Source organism: Cupressus sempervirens, chromosome 8, assembly GCF_028749045.1.
Source record: "Cupressus sempervirens isolate cs-2001-9-10 chromosome 8, ASM2874904v1, whole genome shotgun sequence".
NCBI lineage: Eukaryota > Viridiplantae > Streptophyta > Pinopsida > Cupressales > Cupressaceae > Cupressus > Cupressus sempervirens.
In genome coordinates this window covers 155,158,736-155,182,557 of record NC_143125.1, presented here as the reverse complement: position 1 = coordinate 155,182,557, position 23,822 = coordinate 155,158,736, and the positions used below count along the sequence as shown (strand labels likewise).

At 35.9% G+C, this 23,822-nt stretch overlaps 1 protein-coding gene across 2 annotated transcripts in view; it reads right to left on the bottom strand.

Annotated features, from left to right (window-relative positions):
• Positions 1 to 18,606, bottom strand: part of TRP1 (tryptophan biosynthesis 1) — a 219,028-nt gene extending 200,422 nt beyond the window's left edge. Inside the window, exon 1 of one of the 2 annotated variants that reach the window (XM_089797068.1) lies at positions 18,173 to 18,606. In XM_089797068.1, the coding sequence (XP_089653194.1) occupies positions 18,173 to 18,403 (231 nt within the window). In that variant the 5' untranslated portion in view covers positions 18,404 to 18,606. The remainder of the gene's footprint in view (positions 1 to 18,172) is intronic. The other variant, XM_089797067.1, reaches the window with a different exon arrangement.
• Between the last annotated feature and the right edge of the window lie 5,216 nt (positions 18,607 to 23,822).

Below are 23,822 nucleotides of genomic sequence, written 5' to 3'. Positions count from 1 at the left end.
TTGCCTTGATTTTCTAAACGCGTGGGAGAGCAATGGGAGTTACAAATAACGCATGAGGTATCAGATGTGACATGTGAGTTGGCAAGCCGGTTTCGTAGCAAGAGGAGCGTTGGCGTAGAGAAGTTATCAAAGTAGATATTTTTGCATTGGAGGCAATCGGGAAAACATGACAACTATGTGCTTTGGGATACAGAGGTAATAGCTAGTTGGTCTTCAACACACGACCTCTGGAGGTAAGAGAATTGCAACTCTGCAGTTCACTGGTGAATAGAAAGTAACTGGCAGGTTCTCCAAATTGTCCCCACGAGGCACATCCCGCATTGGACACCGAAATTGCAGTGGTATTCAATTTAATATTTAGCGCTACAACTATCGGAAGTCGAAGAAATTGTTCACATTTGCATTGGCGACAAGTGGGGAGTTGGTTATTCTTATCAAAGGATATTATTTTATTAACCGGAAATATTTTAAGGATGTTTTGACAAAAGCAGCAGAATTGGAAGTGTTTGGTAATTGCATAAAGTTAAAACCAAACCGATATATATGTTATGTGTCTCATTCATTAAAGGAAGTATGGAGGAATAATATTTGACATTCAACTTCACTATGTTTTGATGGGATTATTTTTTTTTGGCCCCGTCCACTATTTTATCAGGGGAGTGAAGCAGTACCAAAGATAACACAATAAGCTAGTGGAATGGATTGGGTATCCCTAATGGTTAATTGACAAGGCATTTTCAGAACTATGAAGTAAGTTGTAAATGTTTTCAATTGACATCCAAAATTCTAACAGATGTATCCCATCACCAATGAATGATTTGCTACAGCAAGCTCTCAAAATGGTTAGGAACTGGAAATTTTGATTTCTAAAAATGTCAGCATAATATCAACATAATATTGGAGGAGATTTTGTTGTTGGCTGGAACCATTACAGGAAGAAAAGTCATAGAAAGAAAATCCGTGTGATTTTACAAAAGCTTACTGTAGTAGTCACACATCTTCGAGGGTTCTAATTTTTTTCAAGGCACTGGACAAACAATTGCCATTAAGGAATCTAGTAGAATTTGCAATTGAAGCATCCAGGTTGCAATTGCCAAATAAAAATTTGGTAACCGAAGTCAATGTTACTGTATGCACTGCATATGCTTGGGAATGAAGGGCTAAGAGACTTCTTGTGTAGGCGGTCCTATCTTTGAATATAAGGATCTAGACAGGAAGTCAGTAGACATATGTGTAACTTGACCTACCTTTATGCACATTGCTGCTATTTCAGAATATTCCAGTTTAGACTATAAGCAGGATAACAACTCTCAGCAATGGGAAAAGATTTGGATAAAATCAGGAAAGGTATGATGAAGCCACAAGCACAATTAGCCCATGATTTTGAAGCTGATGTAAGGGCAGAAATACTCAACATTTATGGAGAGTATAAAGAATTTCCTATCTGAATTCAAAATGACTTGTCATTTAGCAACTACTTGGAATTTTATCTAGGGCAGCAAAATATGACTGATATAGCAAAAAGAAAGTATCTAGAGTTGGTCCAAGATTTCTTTGCAAACAAACAGCACACAGGGGTGTGCAAAGAATTTTTGATAGACCAGAATTATCATTTGAATGGTCTTCAGATGGAAGAGCAGACAACTACCAATGATTTGCAGCTTTCTTGCAATCACCTAGAAGATGTTACACGAGGTGCAGTCTTCTTCGTTGGTGACTTGGAGGTGAGTGTTGTCAAGCAGAATAATGAAGCAATTTGCACACAAGGTAATAACAGTTTGGGACCTTGGTATCATGAACCATATATTCATGATACTCAAAACATGAATTTAGATGAACAACCTAAGATCTCTACAAGATAGTGAATAGTTTCAGTAGGGAGATAATGAAATACATGCCTTACAGAATCAATTGTAGGTTAGTAAAGACAAGGTTGTGGCATCCTTGGTGCAGTATGACAGTACCCACGAGTTGGTTGAGGAGCTCTACAGGAAGGTTCCAAGGGAACGGGAAGGTGACTGGCATGTGGCCGATTTACAGAAGGTCAAAACAGCCCTTGAGACTATGAAATTAGATTACTTATATCTATTGTCCGACAGGGATTATATTCTTAAGGTTGCTGAGATTTATGCAACACAGTCAAATAGGGAAAAGGATGAGATTGAGGAACTCAACAAGATGCTTAAGTATGTTTGGGAGGAACTAAGTGAAACTCAATTTTCTCTACAAGAAGCAAAAAATCAAATCAAGCTCATGGAACTCTCTCGGAAACATGAGAATAGAATGAGGCAAGAGTTCTTCCAAGAAGTCATTGACGAACTTGAGAGCATTCAGCAGATGTATGACTTGGATAGCTGCCCCAAACAGTTAAGCAACAAAACTTCAGAATATTTTCAGCTTGTTGACAACCCTTTGTTTGAAGTTGTTGCTAATTGGATGTCTGACAATCCTCTTTTTGTTAAATGAGGGATCATCTCTTGTTTGCCCTGAAGAGGAAGAGTTTGATTTCAAACTTTGGGATCCTGGCTCAGATTCTCGCAGTGAATCCGGATCTCAGCATGGGAATTATGAAACTACTTCTGTTATTTATCATTTGATCAACACCAACATATTTTCTAATTTCACCTCATTCAGGAGTTGGGTGAATTTTTTTCATCAGCCTCTGAACAGTTCTCGGTGGAGCATTTATGTGAGGTTTGTGGGTATATTCTCAGCATTCTTCATATTCATAACACCTATGCGCTTGGGAATTCTCCAAGTTTATGCCGACAGTATGAATTTTGATGACCCTAAGATGGTGGTTTCATCTTTTGAACAGCTAATTTCTTACATCATCCATCTAAGTCAGGTCTTCACATTCTACTGGATTATACATGGACCTTGGATATATTTCTATATTATCATAGCAGTGAGGCAGCATAATAGAATTTGGGATCCAGGTGTTCGCAGATTGTATCTAGGGTTGGACGAGGATTTTATTGTGGTCCTATTCAATTTGAGGTTGATTATGGTGATGATCAGTGTTGATCAATTTATAGGCACAACATTTCTTTGAAGAGTAATATTGTATCCAGGGATTCGGTTGACAGGTGTTTTGTAGAGTGGTACCATGTGTCATAGTTTGGTCAGGTTTGTTGTCAATTTGGGCTACTGGATTAACAACAGATTTATATGGGATCCTGGTACATATTGCTTGAGGGCAAGCAATCTCAAGGAGGGGAGATTTGTAATGTCCCTTCTTTGGGGACATTAGAATTATTAAGAAGGAACAAATTTACAATATTAAATTTGACTATGTAAGCTGGAGATTTATTATTAAAGGTCAAGTTAATATTCCATGTGGTCACAAGAGGACGAGGAGGAATAAGATGCTTTATTAGAGAGAAATTGAAGAGTCAAAAGGAATAGGACGAAGACCAGAAGGGATTCGAAGAGTCTCAGTTTGTGTTTTAAAAAGGGAAAGAGACTCATGGCTGGTGGTGCTTGATTTTATTATTCAGTTCAGTTTCCTCTCTTGTGAGAGTCTCAAAAAGCTTCATGCTTTCAGCTAGTTGGAGGACGTAGCCCCTTGTGCTAGCAGACAGTGGACGCAAACCCATTGTTCCAGGAAACATCATTTCAAGTGTTTCATTTGCACTTACTGGTTCTTATCCTAGCATTCCAATCTGACTGTTAAATCTGTATTTAGGATTGGGTTTTTGTGCACTGGTTATTGTATTGTTGTTGTATAATACAATAACATTTTAGAAATTATCTAGAAGTTGTTGGTTGTTATATTACTGTTGTATAAGTCAACAACGTCGTTTAAGGAATTATAAGAGTTTGCTGGTTTTATCATACCAACTTGTAATCTATGGTTGTATGTTCGACATTTTGAATGTTATTGTGAAATAATGGGTTATATACTTGTGGAGAACTTTCTGATTTTATTATAGCATTGCATTCCTTTGGCCTAAATCTGAGTTGAATGTTATATCCAAGAAGAAGTTAGTCAAATTTCTATTGGGGTCTCTACTAGATTCCCTTGTTCTGAAGTACATCTGCAATATTTTAGTTCTGATCATATTGTTGAAGGAAAGAGTTAGTAAATATCCGGTTTAGGATATTACACAGACATGAATACATTTTTTCTAGGATAGTATACCCTAACAGCAAGAAATTTCTCCGAAAATCATGTCACAAAGAACAACATCATCAATCAGATTAGCGAAGGAATTTATCATCCCAACATGTCACAAGGTATTCTAAATAAGGAAGTTTTCAGCGAAAACAAGATCGATAGGAATAACATTACTGCTTTAAATTCACGGGAAGAATTATTTGATCAAAACCTCAAAATTGTCATCTTCGATGTCGGAAAAGAACTTTGGAAATAATCAGCAAATTGATAATGACTCTCAAAAGGATGATTGCACTAAAGCAGTCATGAGTGATTATTTTACAGAGGTTGATTTGCACAAATGTTGTAATTTAGGAATCATCGCTATTTGGGGAGGGCCCTCAATGGAATCAGCTTCCTTATCAAATCTGATTAGTGAGGCTCTAGATTTCAGGTAAGTATCACTTCCTTATCTCCAAATTCATTTTACTTAAAATGTGAGAATAAAGATATAAGGAAAGTTGTTCGCGGAGCACTCTTTAGATATCCAAGATGAGATCATCACACGCCCTGGATGTTTGTTTCGGCACTCGAGCCATGCTCTGCACATCTCCTTGGGTTCCTTCCATGTTGGTTCCCATAGGCTTCGAATCCAAATTGATCGTCACATTGATAGAGATGACCAGATTTGTCGGTAATGTTCTTTCACTAAGGCCGAAACGCAGATCAACTTCATTTTTCAAAGCCCCATCTACTATGAGATTAGAGGGAGGTTCCACTATTTGTCCAGAGAGTGTCATACCCTCTCCATTTTTTTCAATTACACAGATCAGAGGTGACTCGCGCTTTACGTCCAAGAGGCGTCGCAACTCCATGACCACACTCTACAATTACTTTGTCCACAACACCAGGCCTCGGATCAGCTATACATGGCCTTCTTCTCACCCTTGCTTCCTTCTCGAGGTAAGAAACAGTCGCTCAACACTCCTACCACCTGTCACTCCAGGTCCATCAAACCCTGCAACAGATTCACTCGGCAACGTCACTCCTCCAATAGTATTCAAAGACAGACAAGAGTTGCTAGCGGGTTCTCTAAGCAGCATCTCTCCTGCAGCAATATTCAAAGACAGACTAATGACCCTAGTTTCCCTAGTCTGTACACTTCGGTGCGGGACTTTTTCCTTCAGAGGAAGGACACCTAGTCCTAGCCCCTTTAGTCTTCTTTCTCTTCTGCTCTCTTTCTTGTTCTTTGCTTGCTCTTTTCTAGGCACCATAAAAGCATGTAAAGATATTAAAAAGACACCCCATCATAAAAAAATTATCAAAGATCATTAATTCCCATGCAAATATGTAAAAAGTGTTGTCTTAATTCCATTTTGCAAACAAATGATACCCAAGACAACATGTAATGACCGACAAGAAGCCCATTTATGCAAGATTTCAAATGAGAAATGAAGACATGCAGCCAAGCTTTAAAAAGCCCACTTGCAGTGTACTTAATTCTCGATCTCTCTTAAAATACAACTCTGATTGAAGCCTAAGATAGCTCAAAACAAGGAGTTGAAACACGACAATCCTAGGGAAAAAACAAAACCAAATGACTAAGAAATCACCTTGAGGAGTTTAAACTATGAATCTTTCCGTAGCGTTGTCTAGTTTTGCAAATACAAAATTAAGGACAATAGTGTGCTCTAATTGGGACTGTAACTCATTTGTTCTTAGAAACAACAAGGAATGTTATAGCTTTAAGAAATATCAACTTCTTTTACTAATCAGTGATTTAGCATTTTCTCAAAAGCTCAGTCACTACTGAAATAATTCCCAAGTTGACTCTCACTAGCAAACTGATAAATGAGCCCGTATTTCTCAAAGCCTTGACTTCAAATGTGTTTGGGGATTTTTTTTGATTTAACACTTACAAACTAAGTCACAAGATTCGGCGAATATCAAGCTTGATATTCGGATATTGCCGAATTTGAAACTTGCCTTAAAAATTCGTTCAAATCCGCCATTCATTCGACTGCCAAAAACGGACTTCGTCAAGTAAATTTAGAAATTGCCGGCAGAGTTTGTAGGGTATTGTCGAGCAAAAACGTCTATAAAATCCGATGCGAATAAGAAGAAAATCCAATGCAAATGAGGAGTTTGTTGAGGCTGCATTTTCTAAAACGTTTGTCCAGCAGGCATTTTTTGTTGAAGCGGCATTTAACTCTCTCCTGCATCCTGCCTTCATCACGTTTTCCCTCTCCTGGCCTGGGTGAACGTCTAAACCCCTCTCGTGCCTGCCTGGGTGAACATCTGAACCCTTGTCGTGCCCGCCTGGGTGAACCGTGAACGTCCTGCGATATATTTGTTTTTCGCAACTTCAATAGTAACAACTTTGTAATAATATGATTCAGTTTTTCGCAATTTCAATAGTTGTTATTAACTTATTTGTAATAATATGATGATGATCCAGTTTTATTTGTAGATTTATAACTTTGTAATATATTATTATAAGTTTTTATTTTCAATAGGTATTAAGTTTATATTTAGTTTTGTTTTTTTAATATAGTTTTTAGATATAAAATTTGTATATAGTTTTTTATTAATATAATTTGTATAAAAAAATTATTTCATTTTATATAGTTTATAAAAAATTTAATCTTTTTATAATTCTTTGTAATGTATTTTGTAATAGTTAATTCAATATTTGATTTATTTTTTAAAATTGACTTAAAATAGTGATATATTAATTTGTAATTAACATAATTTGGAAAACTTTTAAAATATTAGAGTTTAGAGTCGATTAGATATATATTAATATGTTTACTTTATTTTGCTTTGTAAGTTTATAATTTTTATTATAATTTAATAAATAAATAGATATATTATATTATGTTTAGTAAATGTATATTTCAATTTTTAAATAATATAATTATTAGTTTAAATAATATAATTATTAGTGTAAAAAGTTGAACTTTAACATGTTTAATTCTAAATTAACATTTTTAAATTATTTATTGAATTATTTTGTTTTAAAGTTTGAAATAATAACATATTATTTTGTTTTTTATTTTATAGATTGTAATATGGCTCCCCACAAATCAACTTCGGAGGCGTGGAAACATGTGACTCAAAACGGTCTTAATAAAGCTCAGTGTAACTTGTGTCCGAAAGTTATTACTGGAAGTTTAACAAGGGTCATGGATCACTTGCTTGGTATTACAGCAGGTAAAGGTGGGGGTGTTACTGCATGTCCAGGTGTGACCCAAGAGCTTAGGGCGATTTTAGAGAAAGAGCATTCGTCTTCTATTGCTCAAAAGATGAAGAAGGCACAAAAGAAACAAAGAATTGAAGACGTCTCTAGATTCACATCAACTATACCATCATCTTCATGTCTACCTCAGGTTGTAAAGGCAACAAAAGAGAGCGGAACTCTGAATAGCTTTTGGAAACCATGTGAGAAACAAGTAGTTGATGATTTACTAGCTGATTTATTCTATACTAGTGCAATTCCTTTCAATGTAGCTAGAAATCCACTTTATCGTGTTGTATTTCAAAAGGCTGGAGAGTTTGGCAAAGGGTACATACCTCCTTCTTCTGAGGCTTTGAGAACAACTCTCTTAGAGAGGTCAAAAGATAGAGTGACTAATAAATTAGATGTGGTCAAAGCCTCTTGGAAGGTAGCAGGGTGCACTATATTGAGTGATGGATGGTCGGATATCTGTCAAAGACCATTGATTAATGTTTTAGTGTCTTGTCCTGAAGGTGTTGTATTCTTGAAGGTTATTGACACTATGAATCATAAAAAAACTTCTGAATATATATTTCAGATATTAGAGGAAGCAATTCTTGAAGTAGGGGTTGCAAATGTGGTTCAAGTGGTTACTGATAGTGCAGCAAATTGTGTGGGAGCAGGCAAGCTGATTGTAGAGAAGTACCCAAAAATTTATTGGAGTCCATGTGCAGCTCATTGTTTGGATTTGTTGTTTCATGATTTGGCAAAATTCCCTTGGATACATGAAGTAATTCATAGAGGAAGAGAAGTTGCGAATTTCATACGAAATCATCGTCTCACATTGAGCCTTTACAGGCAACATGCATCTAGAGAGTTGTTGAGGCCTTGTGATACAAGATTTGCTTCATTTTATATCACTTTGAGAAGAGTGGTTGAAGAGAAAGCGGCTTTAAGATCTGTAATTTGTTCCAATGAGTGGGAAAATTCAACTCTCTCAAAAAGTGGTAAGGGGAAGATGATAGAGAAAATTGTTTTAAATAGTAGCTTTTGGGAAAGTGGGGCAAAGGTTTTAAATACATGTAGTCCAATTGTTGACGTGCTCCGCATGGTTGATGGTGACACTCCTTGCCTTGGAATGCTTTATGAAAGCATGGACCGTTGCAAGGAAGCTATTCAGAGAGCACTAAATAATGTGGAAGCAGAGTACATAGAGATATGGGAGACTGTTGATTCAAGATGGAAAATGATGCACACTCCTTTACATGCAGCAGCTTGCTATTTGGAGCCTAAACTGTTTCACATTGATAGACAAGGTGATGCTGAAATTATGGCAGGGTTTTATGAAGCCATTAGTAGATTTGAACCAGATCCAACAATTGCATCTCTAATTAGAGAAAAATGTTGGAAATACAGAAAAACGGAAGGAATGTTTGAAATAGCAGCAGCCAAATATGATATGACATGAGATGAGGTACCTAGTTATAGATGGTGGATGAGCTATGGGGCAGAAACTCCTGAACTTCAGCGATTTGCCATTCGAATTTTGAGTCAAGGAGCAAGTTCATCAGCTTGTGAGAGAAATTGGAGTTGCTTTGACCACATCCATTCCAAAAAGAGGAACAAGTTGTTGTCTGGAAAGTTGGGAGATCTTTTCTATGTTCGCAGCAATTTAAAATTGCTTATGAACAAATCAACAAATGAGTCATCTTCACAACAACAAACTTTGGAAGACATAGCAGTACCAGACGCAAATGAGCCTGACTTTTTTGAGGAAGAATTGGGTAGTGATACTGATGATGATACTACACCATCTGAGCCAAGTGCTCTTGATGACTTCGAGCTTTCTTGAAGCTATGAAGTCTTGACTTTTGATTGAAAATATCTTTGATATTGTGATTTCACATGTTTCTTATGTTTTGTACTCAATAAATGCCTCATCAGGCTTATGAAGTTGTGAGATCTATTTAGCAATTTTTACTATTTTGATAATTGATAAGATATATTACATACATCTAGAAAATAATTAAAATTGTATAAGGCGAATTTAATTCGAATTTTTACTCTTTCCCGAACTTCATTCGAATTTTATAGTTGCCGAACTCGAATTCGAATTCGAATTCGAACCTTGTGACTTAGCTTACAAATATATATAACAATATCTCGCCACTAATTATACCCAGACTGAATTGTAATTGAAATTTAGTTTTTTTGAGAATGACTATTTAATGCATGAACCGCAGTACACCAAGGACAAACTTGGAGAAGTTCAAATTTATTAATTCTGAATAACCAGTGACTTCCAACCAGTTATTATAGCTCTGAAAATCTTTGCAAATCATTACCAAAAAGAGAACTACAAGTAATTATTTTGGAACCTGCTTTTCGAATTCCCAAGCCAATGCTTATAGCTTGATTGTCGTCTTCACTAGACAGATGCAGATCCTTGCAAATTAAAATGCCTACACAGGTGTTGTACACAAGCTCGACCAATTTCAGTCCACCTATAATTATTTGCCAATGCCCAGGATAGCGCTCAGACTTCTAACTCTAACTCGCCCAGTAAAGGCATTCACAGGAAGGCAGATATGGGTCTGTGAATTGCCTTTAAGCAATTCCACATATAAGGAGAGTTGATGCTGATTGCACAAGGAGATGTGCGCTTCAAAATAGACGTCTGTGGTAGAACTTCAAGGCCTGATCCTTGACACAAAATGCAGTAATAGGTACACCATATCCAAGGGTTGGGATCCTAATTAAATCATGAATTCCAACAAATGCAAATAGCTTCCCCAAACAGATTTTCAAATTTAACTCTTGCACAATTCAATATGCCAACACAAATGCTTTCCCCAAATACAGTGGTAAAATAGTAGGGAATCTAAATAATTCAACTTGAACACCTTTAGCAAACAAGACTTGCTTCCAACCACAATTATCAAGAAGACAATAATAATTCTCAGAATTTAACCCACAATACCTCAGCTATGGATTAAATGCACAATCCAGCTTCAAACCCTTATACCTCAGCAAAGGGATTAAAAATCAAAAAACTAAAAAACCCTTCCCAAAGACAATAAAAAGCAAATAGACAATTGGATGCCTTTTCCTTTACAATGGGCTCATATTTATAATCCCTGAATGGCACTTAGTTTCCCAAACGTAACTCCACTTGAGAAGCTTCACCAACACATCATCATTTTATAATAATAAGTATAATGAAGTGTCATTATAATAATGTAAATTTAATAATTAATTTATACATATGACCCAACCAATTAATAGCTCCATCTAATGCAAGTGTTGACCAACTGCCAGTGCCACCAACTGCACTACCAAATATGGCAGATGTCCAAATTTGACTTACTAAAAATAGTAAGTCCTCAACTCAGACCCTCAAATCTCACTGTCAACTGACGAGAGTCGCTACAATGAACTGACTCAATCAATTGCAAGAGCTCATCAAAAAAGGAGACATTAGATTCCTCCCTCCCCAAGATTGCTTGTCCTGAAGCAATCCAACAACACACTGAAACCTTCACGAGGATCCCATATGAAGAAGCACGAGACATCCCTGTCATCACTAACCAACTCATGTAACATCATCACCAATACAACTGACTCAATGTGCCAAACTGAATCAAACCTAACTATAGATGTTGCAAGAGTGAACATCTCAGAGGGAGCAACTCGGTAAGTTGACAAAGCTTGTTTCCCCAAACTGCGCAAAGTGACCTTCCATTCACACTATCTGATACATGTGCAACTAAACTATGCACCTGAAAAGGGTCATGCACATAAGAGTCAAAAGAAAAACCATATGTACTCAGCACCAATGTACACGTCCCAAAACTTCTCTGTGAGCACTGTCTAAAATCCCTATGGACTAGAAGAATCCCAAATATTGAACAGAAACCTACACAAAAGGACCTCATCCAACCTCTATTGCTCAACAAATGCACTCATCCCAACTGTATCAACAACACCCATAGCTAAAATAGATGTAGTCACATCCTCATAATCTGTGGATACAAGAGCATCACCAACTACTGCTATAGGAAATTGAATTGTGTTTGCAGATGGTGTAAATTTTACCCAACTCCACTCAAGTGAATGATCAACATCGACCTCAAAAAGCAAATTGATATAAGTCAATCTTGCATCCATCTCGAACATAGGATTCTCCACAAAGTGAACCTCAATACTGTTTTGATCATACTATAGCATAACGTTGTCTCTACAACACACACCTCATGAAGTGCAACATCACGTGCATTATCATCAATGTACACCTAGACAACTAAGGTACTGGTGCTAGGTACCTTACCAGATGGCTAAACTAACATGGAAGTAGCTACTGATATGACAATATCATCACACACCTCACTCCCATTGTCATTGCATCGCCATCAAATGCATGATCTTGGGAACTCATGCCAACAACTACATCATCTGACTCAACCTAACATAAACTCCAATTGCACTCCTCATCCAATGTGTCCAATACCTGAGCACTAACAATTGGTAATTTAAAAGGAATGTCCTACACATTTGTAGCTACCACTGTATCATCATGATGCCAAAAAACCTCACTGTTGTCATGCAAATCGGAACTCATGTGGTTATCAATATCCATGTTATCTTCCTTGGTATGCACACTATCATCTATTACTCTATCCCCAACATTTTATGGCTTTGCTATGACACCAAGTGCAACTATAATCTCCCATGGACCACTGTTGATATTAAGATCAGACTTAGAGTATTGACTAGAAACTTTTTCTTGCTCTCTGAGAGTGTCCACCGTGCTATCACATTTCTCTCTTTGAAAAAGCGACATCATGCTATGCTCAAATTCTGGATTTGAAATCAGTCTGGTCATCTATTTGTAATTTTGATTCAACTCATTTACTAACATATTCAACTATTTCAAAATACCAAACTGTCTATCAAGTTCTCCATCCCTAGGTGGTGAAGTACGCCCTTTCCGAGTTTAATGTCTACCTGGAATGAATCTCATGTCACCATCCATGTCACTAAATACCAATCACTAAATCAATCAGATAACTGAGCCCAATTCCTGCCAGGTGGCAAGACACCACTTTGATACCACTATAATAACCCCTATCGACTATAGCTTTAACAAACATCAACTTCCTTTACTAATCAAATATTTGGCATTTTGTCAAACACTTGGGCAGCGAGCTCAGTCACTACTGAAATAATTCCCAAGTTGACTCTCACTGGCAATCTGATAAATGAGCCCGTATTTCTCGAAGGCTTGACTTCCAATGTGTTTAAGGATTTTTTTAAATTTAACAATTACTGAGATAAATAACAATCTCGCCACTAATTATACCCAGACTGAATTGTAATTGGAATTTAGTTTTTTTGAGAATGAGTATTTAAAGCATGAACTAAAGTACACCCAGAACAAACCTAGAGAAGTTCAAATTTATTAATTCTGAATAACCAATGACTTCCAATCAATTATTATAGCTTTGAAAATCTATGCAAAATCATTAGACGACAAACTTATTTGCAACCAAAAAGAGAATTACAAATAATTATTTTGGAACCTACTTTTCGAATTCCCAAGCCAATATTTGCAAGTTGATTTCCATCTTCACCAGATCAGACGCAGATCCTTGCAAATCAAAATGCTTGCACAGGTGTTGCACAAAGGCTCAACCAGTTTCAGTCCACCTATAGTTATTTCCAACGCCCAAGATAGTGCTCAGCCTTCCAATTATTTGCGACCAAAAAGAGAATTACAAATAATTATTTTGGAACCTTCTTTTTGAATTCCCAAGCCAATGTTTGCAAGTTCATTGCCATCTTCACCAGATTAGACACAGATCCTTGCAAATCAATACGCTTGCACAGGTAGGCTCAACCAATTTCAGTCCAACTATAGTTATTTTCCAACGCCCAAGATAGTGCTCAGCCTTCCAACTCTAACTCACCCAGTAAAGGCATTTGTAGGAAGGCAGATATGGGTCTGCAAATTGCATTTAAGCAAAGCCACATATAAGGAGAGCTGATGTTGATTGCACAAGGAGGTGCGCTTCAAAATACAAGCCTACGGTAGAATTTCCAGGCCGAATTCTTGACATAAAATGCAGTAATAGCCACGCCAAATCCAAGGGTTGGGAGCCCAATTAAATCATGAATTCCACCATATGCAAATCACTTCCCCAAATAGATTTTCAAATCTAACTCTTGCACAATCCAATCTGCCAATGCAAATGCTTTCCCCAGATATAGTGGTAACCGTAAAACAGTAGGGAATGTAAATAATTCCTTGAACACCTTCAGCAAACTAGACTTACTCTCAACCACAGTAGTCAAGAAGACGATAATAATTCTCAGAATTTAACCCAAACAGATTTTCAAATTGTTCAAATCTAACTCTTGCACAATCCAATCTGCCAACACAAATGCTTTCCCAAAATACAATGGCAAAACAGTAGGGAATCTAAATAATTGTTTGAAAACCTTCAGCAAACAAGACTTGCTTCCAACCACAGTAATCAAGAAGACAATAATAATTCTCAGAATTTAACCCATAATACCTCATCTATGAATTAAATGCACAATCGAGCTTCAACCCCTTATACCTCAACAAGGGAATTGAAAATCAAAAGACTCAAAAACCCTTCTCAAAGAGAGTAAAAAGAAAATAAACAATTGGATGCCTTCTCCTTCAAAATGGGTTCATATTTATAATCCTCAAATGGCACTTAGTTTCCCCAACATAACTCCACATAAGAAGCTTCACCAACACAACATCATTTTATAATAATAAATATAATGAAGTGTCATTATAATAATTTAACTTTAATAAATAATTAATAATTATGAACCCAACCAATAAATAGCTCCATCCAATGCAGGTGATAAACTATTGCCAACACCACCAGCTATACTGCCAAATATGGTGACTGTCCAAATTTGACTTACTAAAAATAGTAAGTCCTCCACTAAGACCCTCAAATCTCATTGCCATCTCACAAGGGTAACCATGATGTACTGACTCAATCAACTGTTGGAGCTCGAAAAAAATGGGGACACTACATTTGGGCGTGGGGTTTGAGGAAATCTGAATTCCTCCTTAAGTTGGTAAATGATCCAATGAATTGTGATTACTGTTGAAAAGTGTATGAGATCAATTGGTGCATTTTCACTCATACCCAAACTATGACCCAAACAAACATGACCAATGGGTCCCAAATCATACCAAGACATTCTTTTTTCCACATGTCAAATTTCAACCTCGACTGACCTTTTGACCAGCGTTGACTTTTGTTGACTGGCTGGCTAACATAGCCTTATTATACCAAAAACATGAACAATGACTCATAATCAACCTAAAATGACTCCAACACATTATAAACATGAAATGATATTCTCCTACTGACTGACACACTAAAATTCCAAGAGATATGGTCAAGACTCCTTTGTGCTCCTCCACTACATGAAGGTAGTGAAATATTATGCTCCTTAAGTAACTCCTTTAACTCATGCATTTCCTTTTTATAAAAATGTCCTTCAATATGGCCATCTTTCTATTAAAACTAGATTTTGGTCTCTCCTTAGGTTTGGACTCTTTTTAAGAGGTAGTTTTGATATTGAAATGCTCACTAGATTTGAGCTTCAGTTTGTTCTTTTTCTTCCCTTCCTGTTTGGGTTTTATGGCAAATAATGCATCAGACTTAGTGACATCACTGTGATAGAACTTGATTGTTCCCTTGTCAATCTTTCACAAAAGGTCTCAAAAGATGGCATAACGAATTATTTTAATTTACCCAACCCATCCGTAGTAGCATAAAAAGAAGTGGCAAAATATGAAAACACACATGTCAATTTTGACAAAATCTAAAACACACATTCCTTATCAGTCTCATTCTTCTCCACACCTAGCTAACTGAGAACACAAGGACTTGACTAAATAGAAGGAAAAGTATCAACAGAAAGTGATGATATCTCAGCCTCTAACTGCATAACTCAATATCACTTACTAAATGAAATTGATCTTTAAGCTTATCCCATACTTCATGTGGTGTAGTGCATTATTCAATATGAAAGAACAAGGATTTTAAGATGTATGTGGCAATCAAGCCCATTTCCTTGTCACACATCTTCCACAATGCAAATTTCTCATATGCTTTGGGGAAAGTAGATTATTGCTCATTCAATGTGGAACATTGTGATGTCCCCAATAAAATGGAAGTGTGATTTAATTAAATAAATTTATTAAGTGTTCCCAAATTTGAATAATATCATACGGACTACTTTAATTAGTTTAATCATAATATATTATAAGATAAAATGATAAAATAATAAATAAAGAATGTTGACATATTTGTAACTTTCCAAATACTTCTTGGAGGCCTTTAAAAAGCATTTGCTGGCATCATTGGTAATCATCATGGAGTTACCTTTTCTTGTGTATTTGCAATTCCAATTGGAATTGAGTCCTTATTGTAGTTTTGGATATCCAAGACCCTCCCTAGTCTATAATTGCAGTTTTGGTGTTTAGCAGCCACCCTAGTCTATCATTGAAAATATCATCACAAATATTTCACCTTGTGCTTGAATAAAAAAATTGTGATGTCTCCCTTGGAGACAAATTTGTATTGTTGAACTTCATTATTAAATATCTCAAATCTAGAAGCACAATATTCGAACCAATCCTTCTTGCATAAGTAATATTGTTTTCTATAGCAAGTTTATCTATCCATAATTCTAGAAATAAAGGAAGATTTGTTCATGTCATCACTGTGCACTCAAAGATTTGAGTTGCATGCTCATTTGTGTATGGTGACTAGTACATACAGCGGAGGTAAAGCATGTGGGTGACTGATGGCATGCGAAGTTCACATGACTGGAGTTTGCAATGCATACAATGTGCGATGTGTGTGTGTGTGGTATGCGGAGTGTGTGCAGTGTGCGAAGTGCATAAAAAGTGCATAAAAAGAGTGAAGTGTGTGTGAGTGGCATGTTTGGTGCATTTGAGTGAAGTGTGGAGTGTGTGCAATGTGCGGCGTGTGTGCGGGTGGCATGTGGAATACAAAGTAAGGTGTGCAGCGTGTGGAGTGTAGTGGTTGTGCAGTGTAAAGATAAACATCACCATGTGCGTCTGAGTGTCGTACTGGAAACTCATCGTACGGTGGCAGTGTGGTATGGTGTTGAGATCTTTCCATATAGGCATAGGAGTGGCATGGTACTATAAGATGACATTTCATGCGAGTGACTGGGTATGGAGGAAGATATTACCATTTGGAGGTGACATGATGACTTGGTCACACGACATACTTTAGAGGTGAAATTGCTAGCCATACATCCATACAGTACATTACAAGCATAATCTTTTTGACCAAAGTAAATGTTACATCTTTACCTTCCATGTGTGATGGTTATGAGGGAGAATTTCAAACCATGCTTCAGCCATGAGAGCAACAACAATTTGTGTAAAAATAGCAATAAAAAATAAAGGAATCTGCACTTACTGTTAGAAAAAAATAGCATATGGGGTTAAAAATAGGTAGCCTTTTTTTGTGCAAAATAGGTGGGAGGCCTACTTTTTGAGATAGGGAGTGATAATTATTATGTTGTAGCCAGCCTTACCAACCAATCTCAATGCCACAACACAAAGTCCAAGCTTAAATCAACAATCTGCAACACATTACGTTTCCAAAGGCCATTCTAGATAACTGTACAAGACGGGAAGAAATCTCCTGGGGGAGTGTTAATGTTAAATTGGGTATAATTCCATGATTGAATGTGTTATACACAAATGCATGTCAAGCATACACAAATGGAGGAGGTTCGGTGTAAATACCATGTAACTTTAACGCAAAAACCCCATAGGCATTTTACAAATGAAAATTTAGTGAATTCTCATAATTCAATTGGGTCCAACCCCAAGGGACACGGCTAAATACAAATAGCCCTATGGAAGATCTCCTAGAGACAAGTTAAATGTCAAAACCATGTAAATGCGTTTAATTTGGTAGAGTAAACCCTAACATGCACGGTGCAACAATAACAAGGAACGTTTATTTTAGAATATTTCTGAGACATTAATAGTTGGAATAGAAAATAATTCTGTAACTGGGTGGGGTTATGCACTAGGGAAAAGAGTGTGTACAAATAAACGTTGAAACTGATGGAAGAAACTGATGGAAGGTCTCACTTAATACGGCTCACTGTTAACACTTAATACTGCTCACTGTTAACACTTAAATGATGAGATGTACCCAAACCCTTAGTTCAACAACATTGTAAATTTTTAAAAAGGATAAACTTGAGACGCCTAAATTGGGCAAAACAATGCAAAAAAGTATGCCCCAGTGAACAGGACTGGGCGCACTTATTGGTTAATCACAATCCCCTCTGTGACATTAAAAGCTGAAAATGGATAAACAATTGAACAGATAGATGCCACGTGATTCATGCATTAAATGCTAAAATTGGGTGTACAAAAGTAATTGAAAAGAGATGTGACGATGGTCGACGTCAGATGCAAGTACGAGGTACCTTTGATGGGAGAGATGCTCTTCAGTTATTGCGCAACTGAGTAGTCGGAATGAAAATAAAAAGCATTAATGGAGGTAATAGGAGTTTGAATTTGAAGGGAGGAAGGCCTTTGTGCTCTTTTAAACTGAAAGGAGTAGGTAGTACTGTGCACTCTAACCTACCTTATAGTCAACGTAGGGCTTGGAAGCTAGGCACCGAACATGAATTTAAAAAGGGAATTTCCATCTTGGTCTTCACATATAAATAAAAGTTTCGAAAATTTAAAAAAAATAAAATGCGCGAATTTTGGATCTAAGAAAATGCAAATAAAATACCTGTGGAATGGAGGAAACTAGAGGCGATGCAGTGTCGCGAACAGCATTCGCCTTCAAACAATATTTCGAACATTGTTTTGAAGATACGGAGCTGTATTTAACCTGCTTCTCCGAAGCTGTCTTTCGCAGACGACGAATAAACTTCGCTTTAGAAATGCTGAAATCTGCTTCACGATAATATTTGCCTTTCAGAGCACTTGAAGAAGATATCGTCAAGCCCTGAATCGCCATTCCAGTGATTGACAGGAGCAATCCTCAGAATTCACCCTTCTGGATATTCAACAACATCGAGAGTTTGCCCTTATGAAGAAAAAATTGTTTTTGTTGTCTTTTCTCAAAAACTTACCTTGATTGTTTTTGTTTTATTTTTTCAAATTTACCTTGAACTGTCAGGCCAGCGCATGCTGTAACGGATAGAATACTATGCAGGTAAATTCATCTAACAAAACATGTTCAAGATACTTATGGGTATTTAGTGTCTTAAATGTATTTAGCATTAAATACATGAAATTAAGATAAATGTCCTCTATTTTAGAATTAATTATTTTCAACAATTTGTAAATTACTGAGATCTGTTATATTTGTTTGAAAAAGATTTAAAAAAATGTTTTATCAGGGTTTGTATTTTGTGTAAATGTTGTTTTCATTCTTATCTCATATTAGGTATACTATATCTTTGACAGTGCATAAATAGTTAAAGCACTCTACTTTCAAGACAGGTTCTTTTGTGTTCTTTTGTCTAGAGAACACCCATAAAAAGCATGTTACAAAAGTGGTTTAGTAACCATTGGGCCCTACATGGGATCTAACTTGATATAATCCAAAACCTTAGCAAGGGCTTTTTTTTCCTCTTTTGTTTTGTTAAAGCTAGTCATGCAAAAACTATTCTTAAACATGACCCATTGTATGTTTGTAAAGCTCTCTTGGATTTTCAACTTTAGATGAGTGATTCTTTTGTCTTGAATGAAAAGATGACTTTTGTGCATCTATTTGGCTTAAATTCTTAGGATTGCTTCTACCCTGTTGGAATTTTCTAACCGCTATAGTGTCCTTTCTTACTAAGGTCATTCATGTTGACCCTAATCAATTTTATTCATCTTATCTTGATCTCTATAAGGACCAAAAATATTCTATTGATATACATATAAGTCATTTTCATCACACTTGATGTGTTCTTTACCTTACTATGGCATATCAATGTCAATCATCTAATTATAAGATATGGGATTATCCTTTGGTTTCTCAAAACCATGTTGAAAGGGGGATTTTGTTGTTAATATTGTAGTGTTGATTTTGTAAAGTTGATAATGGTGTTGATCTTGTAGTATGGTTATCTCTGATGGCAAAATTGTTGATGTTGTTGATTATGTTGCAGAGTTGTTGATGTGTTAGTAGGGTTATCATTGATAGAAACATACTACTTTGATAGTTGGTTTTGTGCTCAATTTTCCTTTTATGATGATGAGGTTTTGAGGTTTTGTTGGTTTGTAGGCTAGTGCTCTAGAAAATGTATTCTAGTGGTATATTTTGTAATGCTTGTGTTTAGCGGTGGTCCAAAATTCCCTGATATTTTAGATATGGGTTGTGGTTGTATGGCTTCATTATTTTTTGGTTTTGGGTTTTGTTAATGTGAGCTACAGGCATAATTGATAATGTGTTATTTCTTATTGGGGTCGGGTTATTATGTCATTTGGGTAATGTGTTATTTGGTCGAGGCAGTATGTGTGGTGCAGTCTAAATTTCATTCCTACCAATTTTGCTCAAAACATTAAGTTGGTGTCAATTCCTTGTTTGACTTCTCATTTTTTCTCCAATCTTTAAAATTGGGACTTAAGTGCATCTCTAATTGATTTTCCCGCATTTGTCATCATTTTAATGTTAATATATCCAAGGCCCTAGGTTATTGAGAGGGGGGTTGAATCAATAATCATCAACTTCAACCAACTTTAAACTCAAATAACAACTTATCAAAACTAATTAACCAAAATTGAACTTATCATCTATTCGTTTATCCCCCATTCATTTTAACTTGTGAAAATTAATCATAAAGTAACACATAAAAGCATCCACACAAGAAGCACAATAACCCAAACATTGTTTTATCATGGAAACCCTTGATCAGAGGGAAAAACCATAACAGGAATGATGCCCACAAGTATTTTGTGCTCTTCTATAATGCACACTGTTAAGAGCTTAGCCCAATTAGGAGCTTACTAAAAATGTCTAGTTAAGAAAAAACCCTATTAGGAGTCACCTAGTCGAGGGATTTACCTCTATCCCTAGTCAGAGCTTTACCATGTTCATAGTAACCCTATGAAATAATTTTCTAACTCCAATCAATGAGTCACTCAGGTAAAGGAATTAAATTCATATCGTACCAAAGGTCTTGCTCACCTTGTTAAAAGTGACCTTTCTCGAGGCTTTTAACTTGTCAACCTATTAGGATTAATGAAGTAGAAATAATATGGGAGTAACACTTCACAATTTCTTATATGAATCATTTTTTATCCCACCATCTCCTTGCAGACAGTTAGCTATTATCTTGATTGCATGACCCTTATCAATCACAATCACTTCAACTAATAACTCTCTTCCATATTGTTTAGTGGTAAAGTGGAAGCAATCCATATTGTTCTGACTTCGTTCTTCAGAGTCAGATGTCTTTATTTGCTTAATTGGCTTCTTCATTTTTTGACATAGTGTGTTCCTAGATCGATCACACATTAGTCAAAGAGGGACAGATGTAATCACCCAAAAATGGCCACCTAGACTATCAAACCCCTTTCTAGCATTTTTGCTAAATTTATTAAATCACTTATTTTGATCAAATCCTCAAAAATTCATTTATTCAATTGTGTCCCATAGTTTGACCACTCTATCCTAAGTCATTATTTAATTAAAAGGAACTTTTCCATCTTTAATTAAATAAAAGACCTCATTCCCTACTTATCCTAAGTTGTCTGCACAAAAAGTATTATTCCCACTTTAAAAATAAAAGAAAAGCCCTTTTTTGTCTCACATGGGGCACAAAAGTCAACTCTTGATTATGATTGGTAGAAGCACTTGTGTGCATGGATTGATCCACTTTCATCCTCTACCCTTGATTAGATCTCTCTTGCCTAATGATCTCCACCATCCGTTATTCTTTAAAACAAAGAACTCTCTCCTTATGTAAAAGATGACTCGTTTTTGTACTAACCTTATGCTACAGGAATTCTAGGTACTCTTGGAAGCTCTTGAAGACTTATTGCATCACCTCATCTCTTGCACATCATAGCATCATGTTTCATACTTGCATTAGTGTAGTTTATTTTCATGTTTTAGTTTTAGCTCATCTAGCTTAATTAGGAGGCTTGTAACAATCTCATTTCTTGATAACTAGTTGCATTTGCATCTCATTTATCTAAGCTCATAGTTTCATTGCATTGCATGTAGGTTCTTCGACATTTGCACTCTTTCTTTTTTTCTTTAATCTCTCATTTCATGGTGCTTCTTGCTAGGGGTTGCATTCCTAAGCTCATTTGAGAGTCACAAATACTTCACTCACACCCTTTGCACATCATGACTAGGGAGCTCTAGTTCGATATTCAAGCTTCTCAATCTATGAGATCCCTTGGATAGAAGGACTTAGACAAGTTCACTCTTTTGTGTGTATAGTTACCTCATGGTTAACATCTTCCATTGTGCATCTATCTAACATCGCATATCTATCCTTTTACTTTTTCCAATCAACAATCACAATTCCAAGAAATTCCATCACATTCTTTATTGTCTAGCAATCATTCAAATTTATTTTCTTTCATGTCATTTCCACATCATCAACCATCTTAAAAAACTTGATGTTAGCCCCAACATTATTGTAATTGATGATGTTATGAATGTATGTAAAGAAGTCATATAAGTTGTTATATTGTCATTGATGTCAAAGTCTTAATTGGGTAGACATTATGTTAACTCAGGAAAGTACCATGTCACTTAATTGATGAAGAGGATTTGAAGAAAGTATGATGAAGATAAAGTTGATAGGTAAGGTATGTTGGAAACTACAATTGGAACAATTGTTATGTTATCATTAATGTAAAACCTTACTAGTAAGACATTTGCTAATTGTGTAGAGTGCCATATCAGTTGATTGATGAAGAGGATTTGAAAAGAGAGATAACAAGGTAAACTAGTAAAGGTTTTGAGAAAAGAAAAGTAAGTATGTTGAATTCAAATGGGCACTTCAATAGTTAGTCTTTGACAAGATAATATGTTGCTTAATAATTATACAAAGTCAAGCTAACAATTGAGTTGAAGTGTAGAAGAATTTCTAAGTAAAACACAAAACCTTTTGAGTACTAGTTTACTAGGTCAATAAAGAAGTTGAAGCAGGGGAACTTAAGTAGAAGCTGAGTAGAATAGTATTAGCCAAGTGTTAGTTGTGGCTAAGAAAGATGAAGAAGAAAATGTAGTAGTAACTGAGCATAGTGAAGACCGAGCCAACTAGTGTAAGTCAACCGAGACAAAATAGTAGAGACTAAGCTATACATTGATGACTGAGTTTCACCAAAATAATAGTTTGTGAGATAATTGAGATTTTGAGGCTAACACGGTTGAACTTTTGAATTGGTCAAAACTTGTGAAATATAAGGATTAATGACCTGGTGTATTTAATGCATAAATTGAGTTTGTTAAGAGATCAAAGGGAATGATTTAAAGAGAAGTTTCCAAAAGTTTCAAGAAATGAGATGAAGGCCAAAATGATGTATAGATTCAATGAATCTAATCAAACCCTAAGATGTACGATGATGTTTAAGTGCATAAATATCAAATTCACCTATTTAAAGAGGCATAGAAGATGTTTTAAAAATTGGTTCATTATTGAAAGGTGAATTTATGGTGGACTTGTGAAGAATATATTTGTAGAGGAAGAGTGAGAAGATTGGTGAAGTGTAATTTCTTGAAGAGTTTCCAAGCATATCAGAGATGGAGAATATGATAAATTCTAGTCAATAAAATAGAAAATGGGTTGAATGGAGATCTAAACAAGCAAAGTGAGTTATATCTTAGTAGATCAAACCTAGTTGTTACTTTCTAACCATTGTGGTAGTACAATCCTTTAATCAAGATTGACCTAACAATCATATTGTAATATTTTAATCAAGGTGGCATTCAAATGAAATGATCTAAAGAACTCTAACCATAGCACTCCTAATAGGGTAATTAAATCTTTTAACAGGGTCACACCTAATAGTGTGTTTTGTAACCTTTAACAGGATTGTAACCAAGCTAGCTTCAAAAGAGTGAAAAAATGGTAGCATGTTACTTAGTGGTTTTTCCCAAATTGGGTTTACATGTTATATCTTGGTGGCATACATGTATGAATGTTATTTTCATGATTCATGTTATTTACTATTGTTTATTTATGTTAGTCAACATATACTAAACATGGAGCTAAGTGATGAATTAATAAGTTAAGTTGTTGATGAGTTGTTATATTGGCCAAGTTGGTTTGAGTTTGAATAAGTTGTTTGAAGTTGTTAAAAGTTGAATTGATATATTTGGACCTAAGGATAACTGATTCACCACCCCCCTGCCCTCCCCAACATCTGAGTTATACTATTCATTCTAGCAATTGGTATCAAAGCCTCGGTGCTTGTAAGGAAAG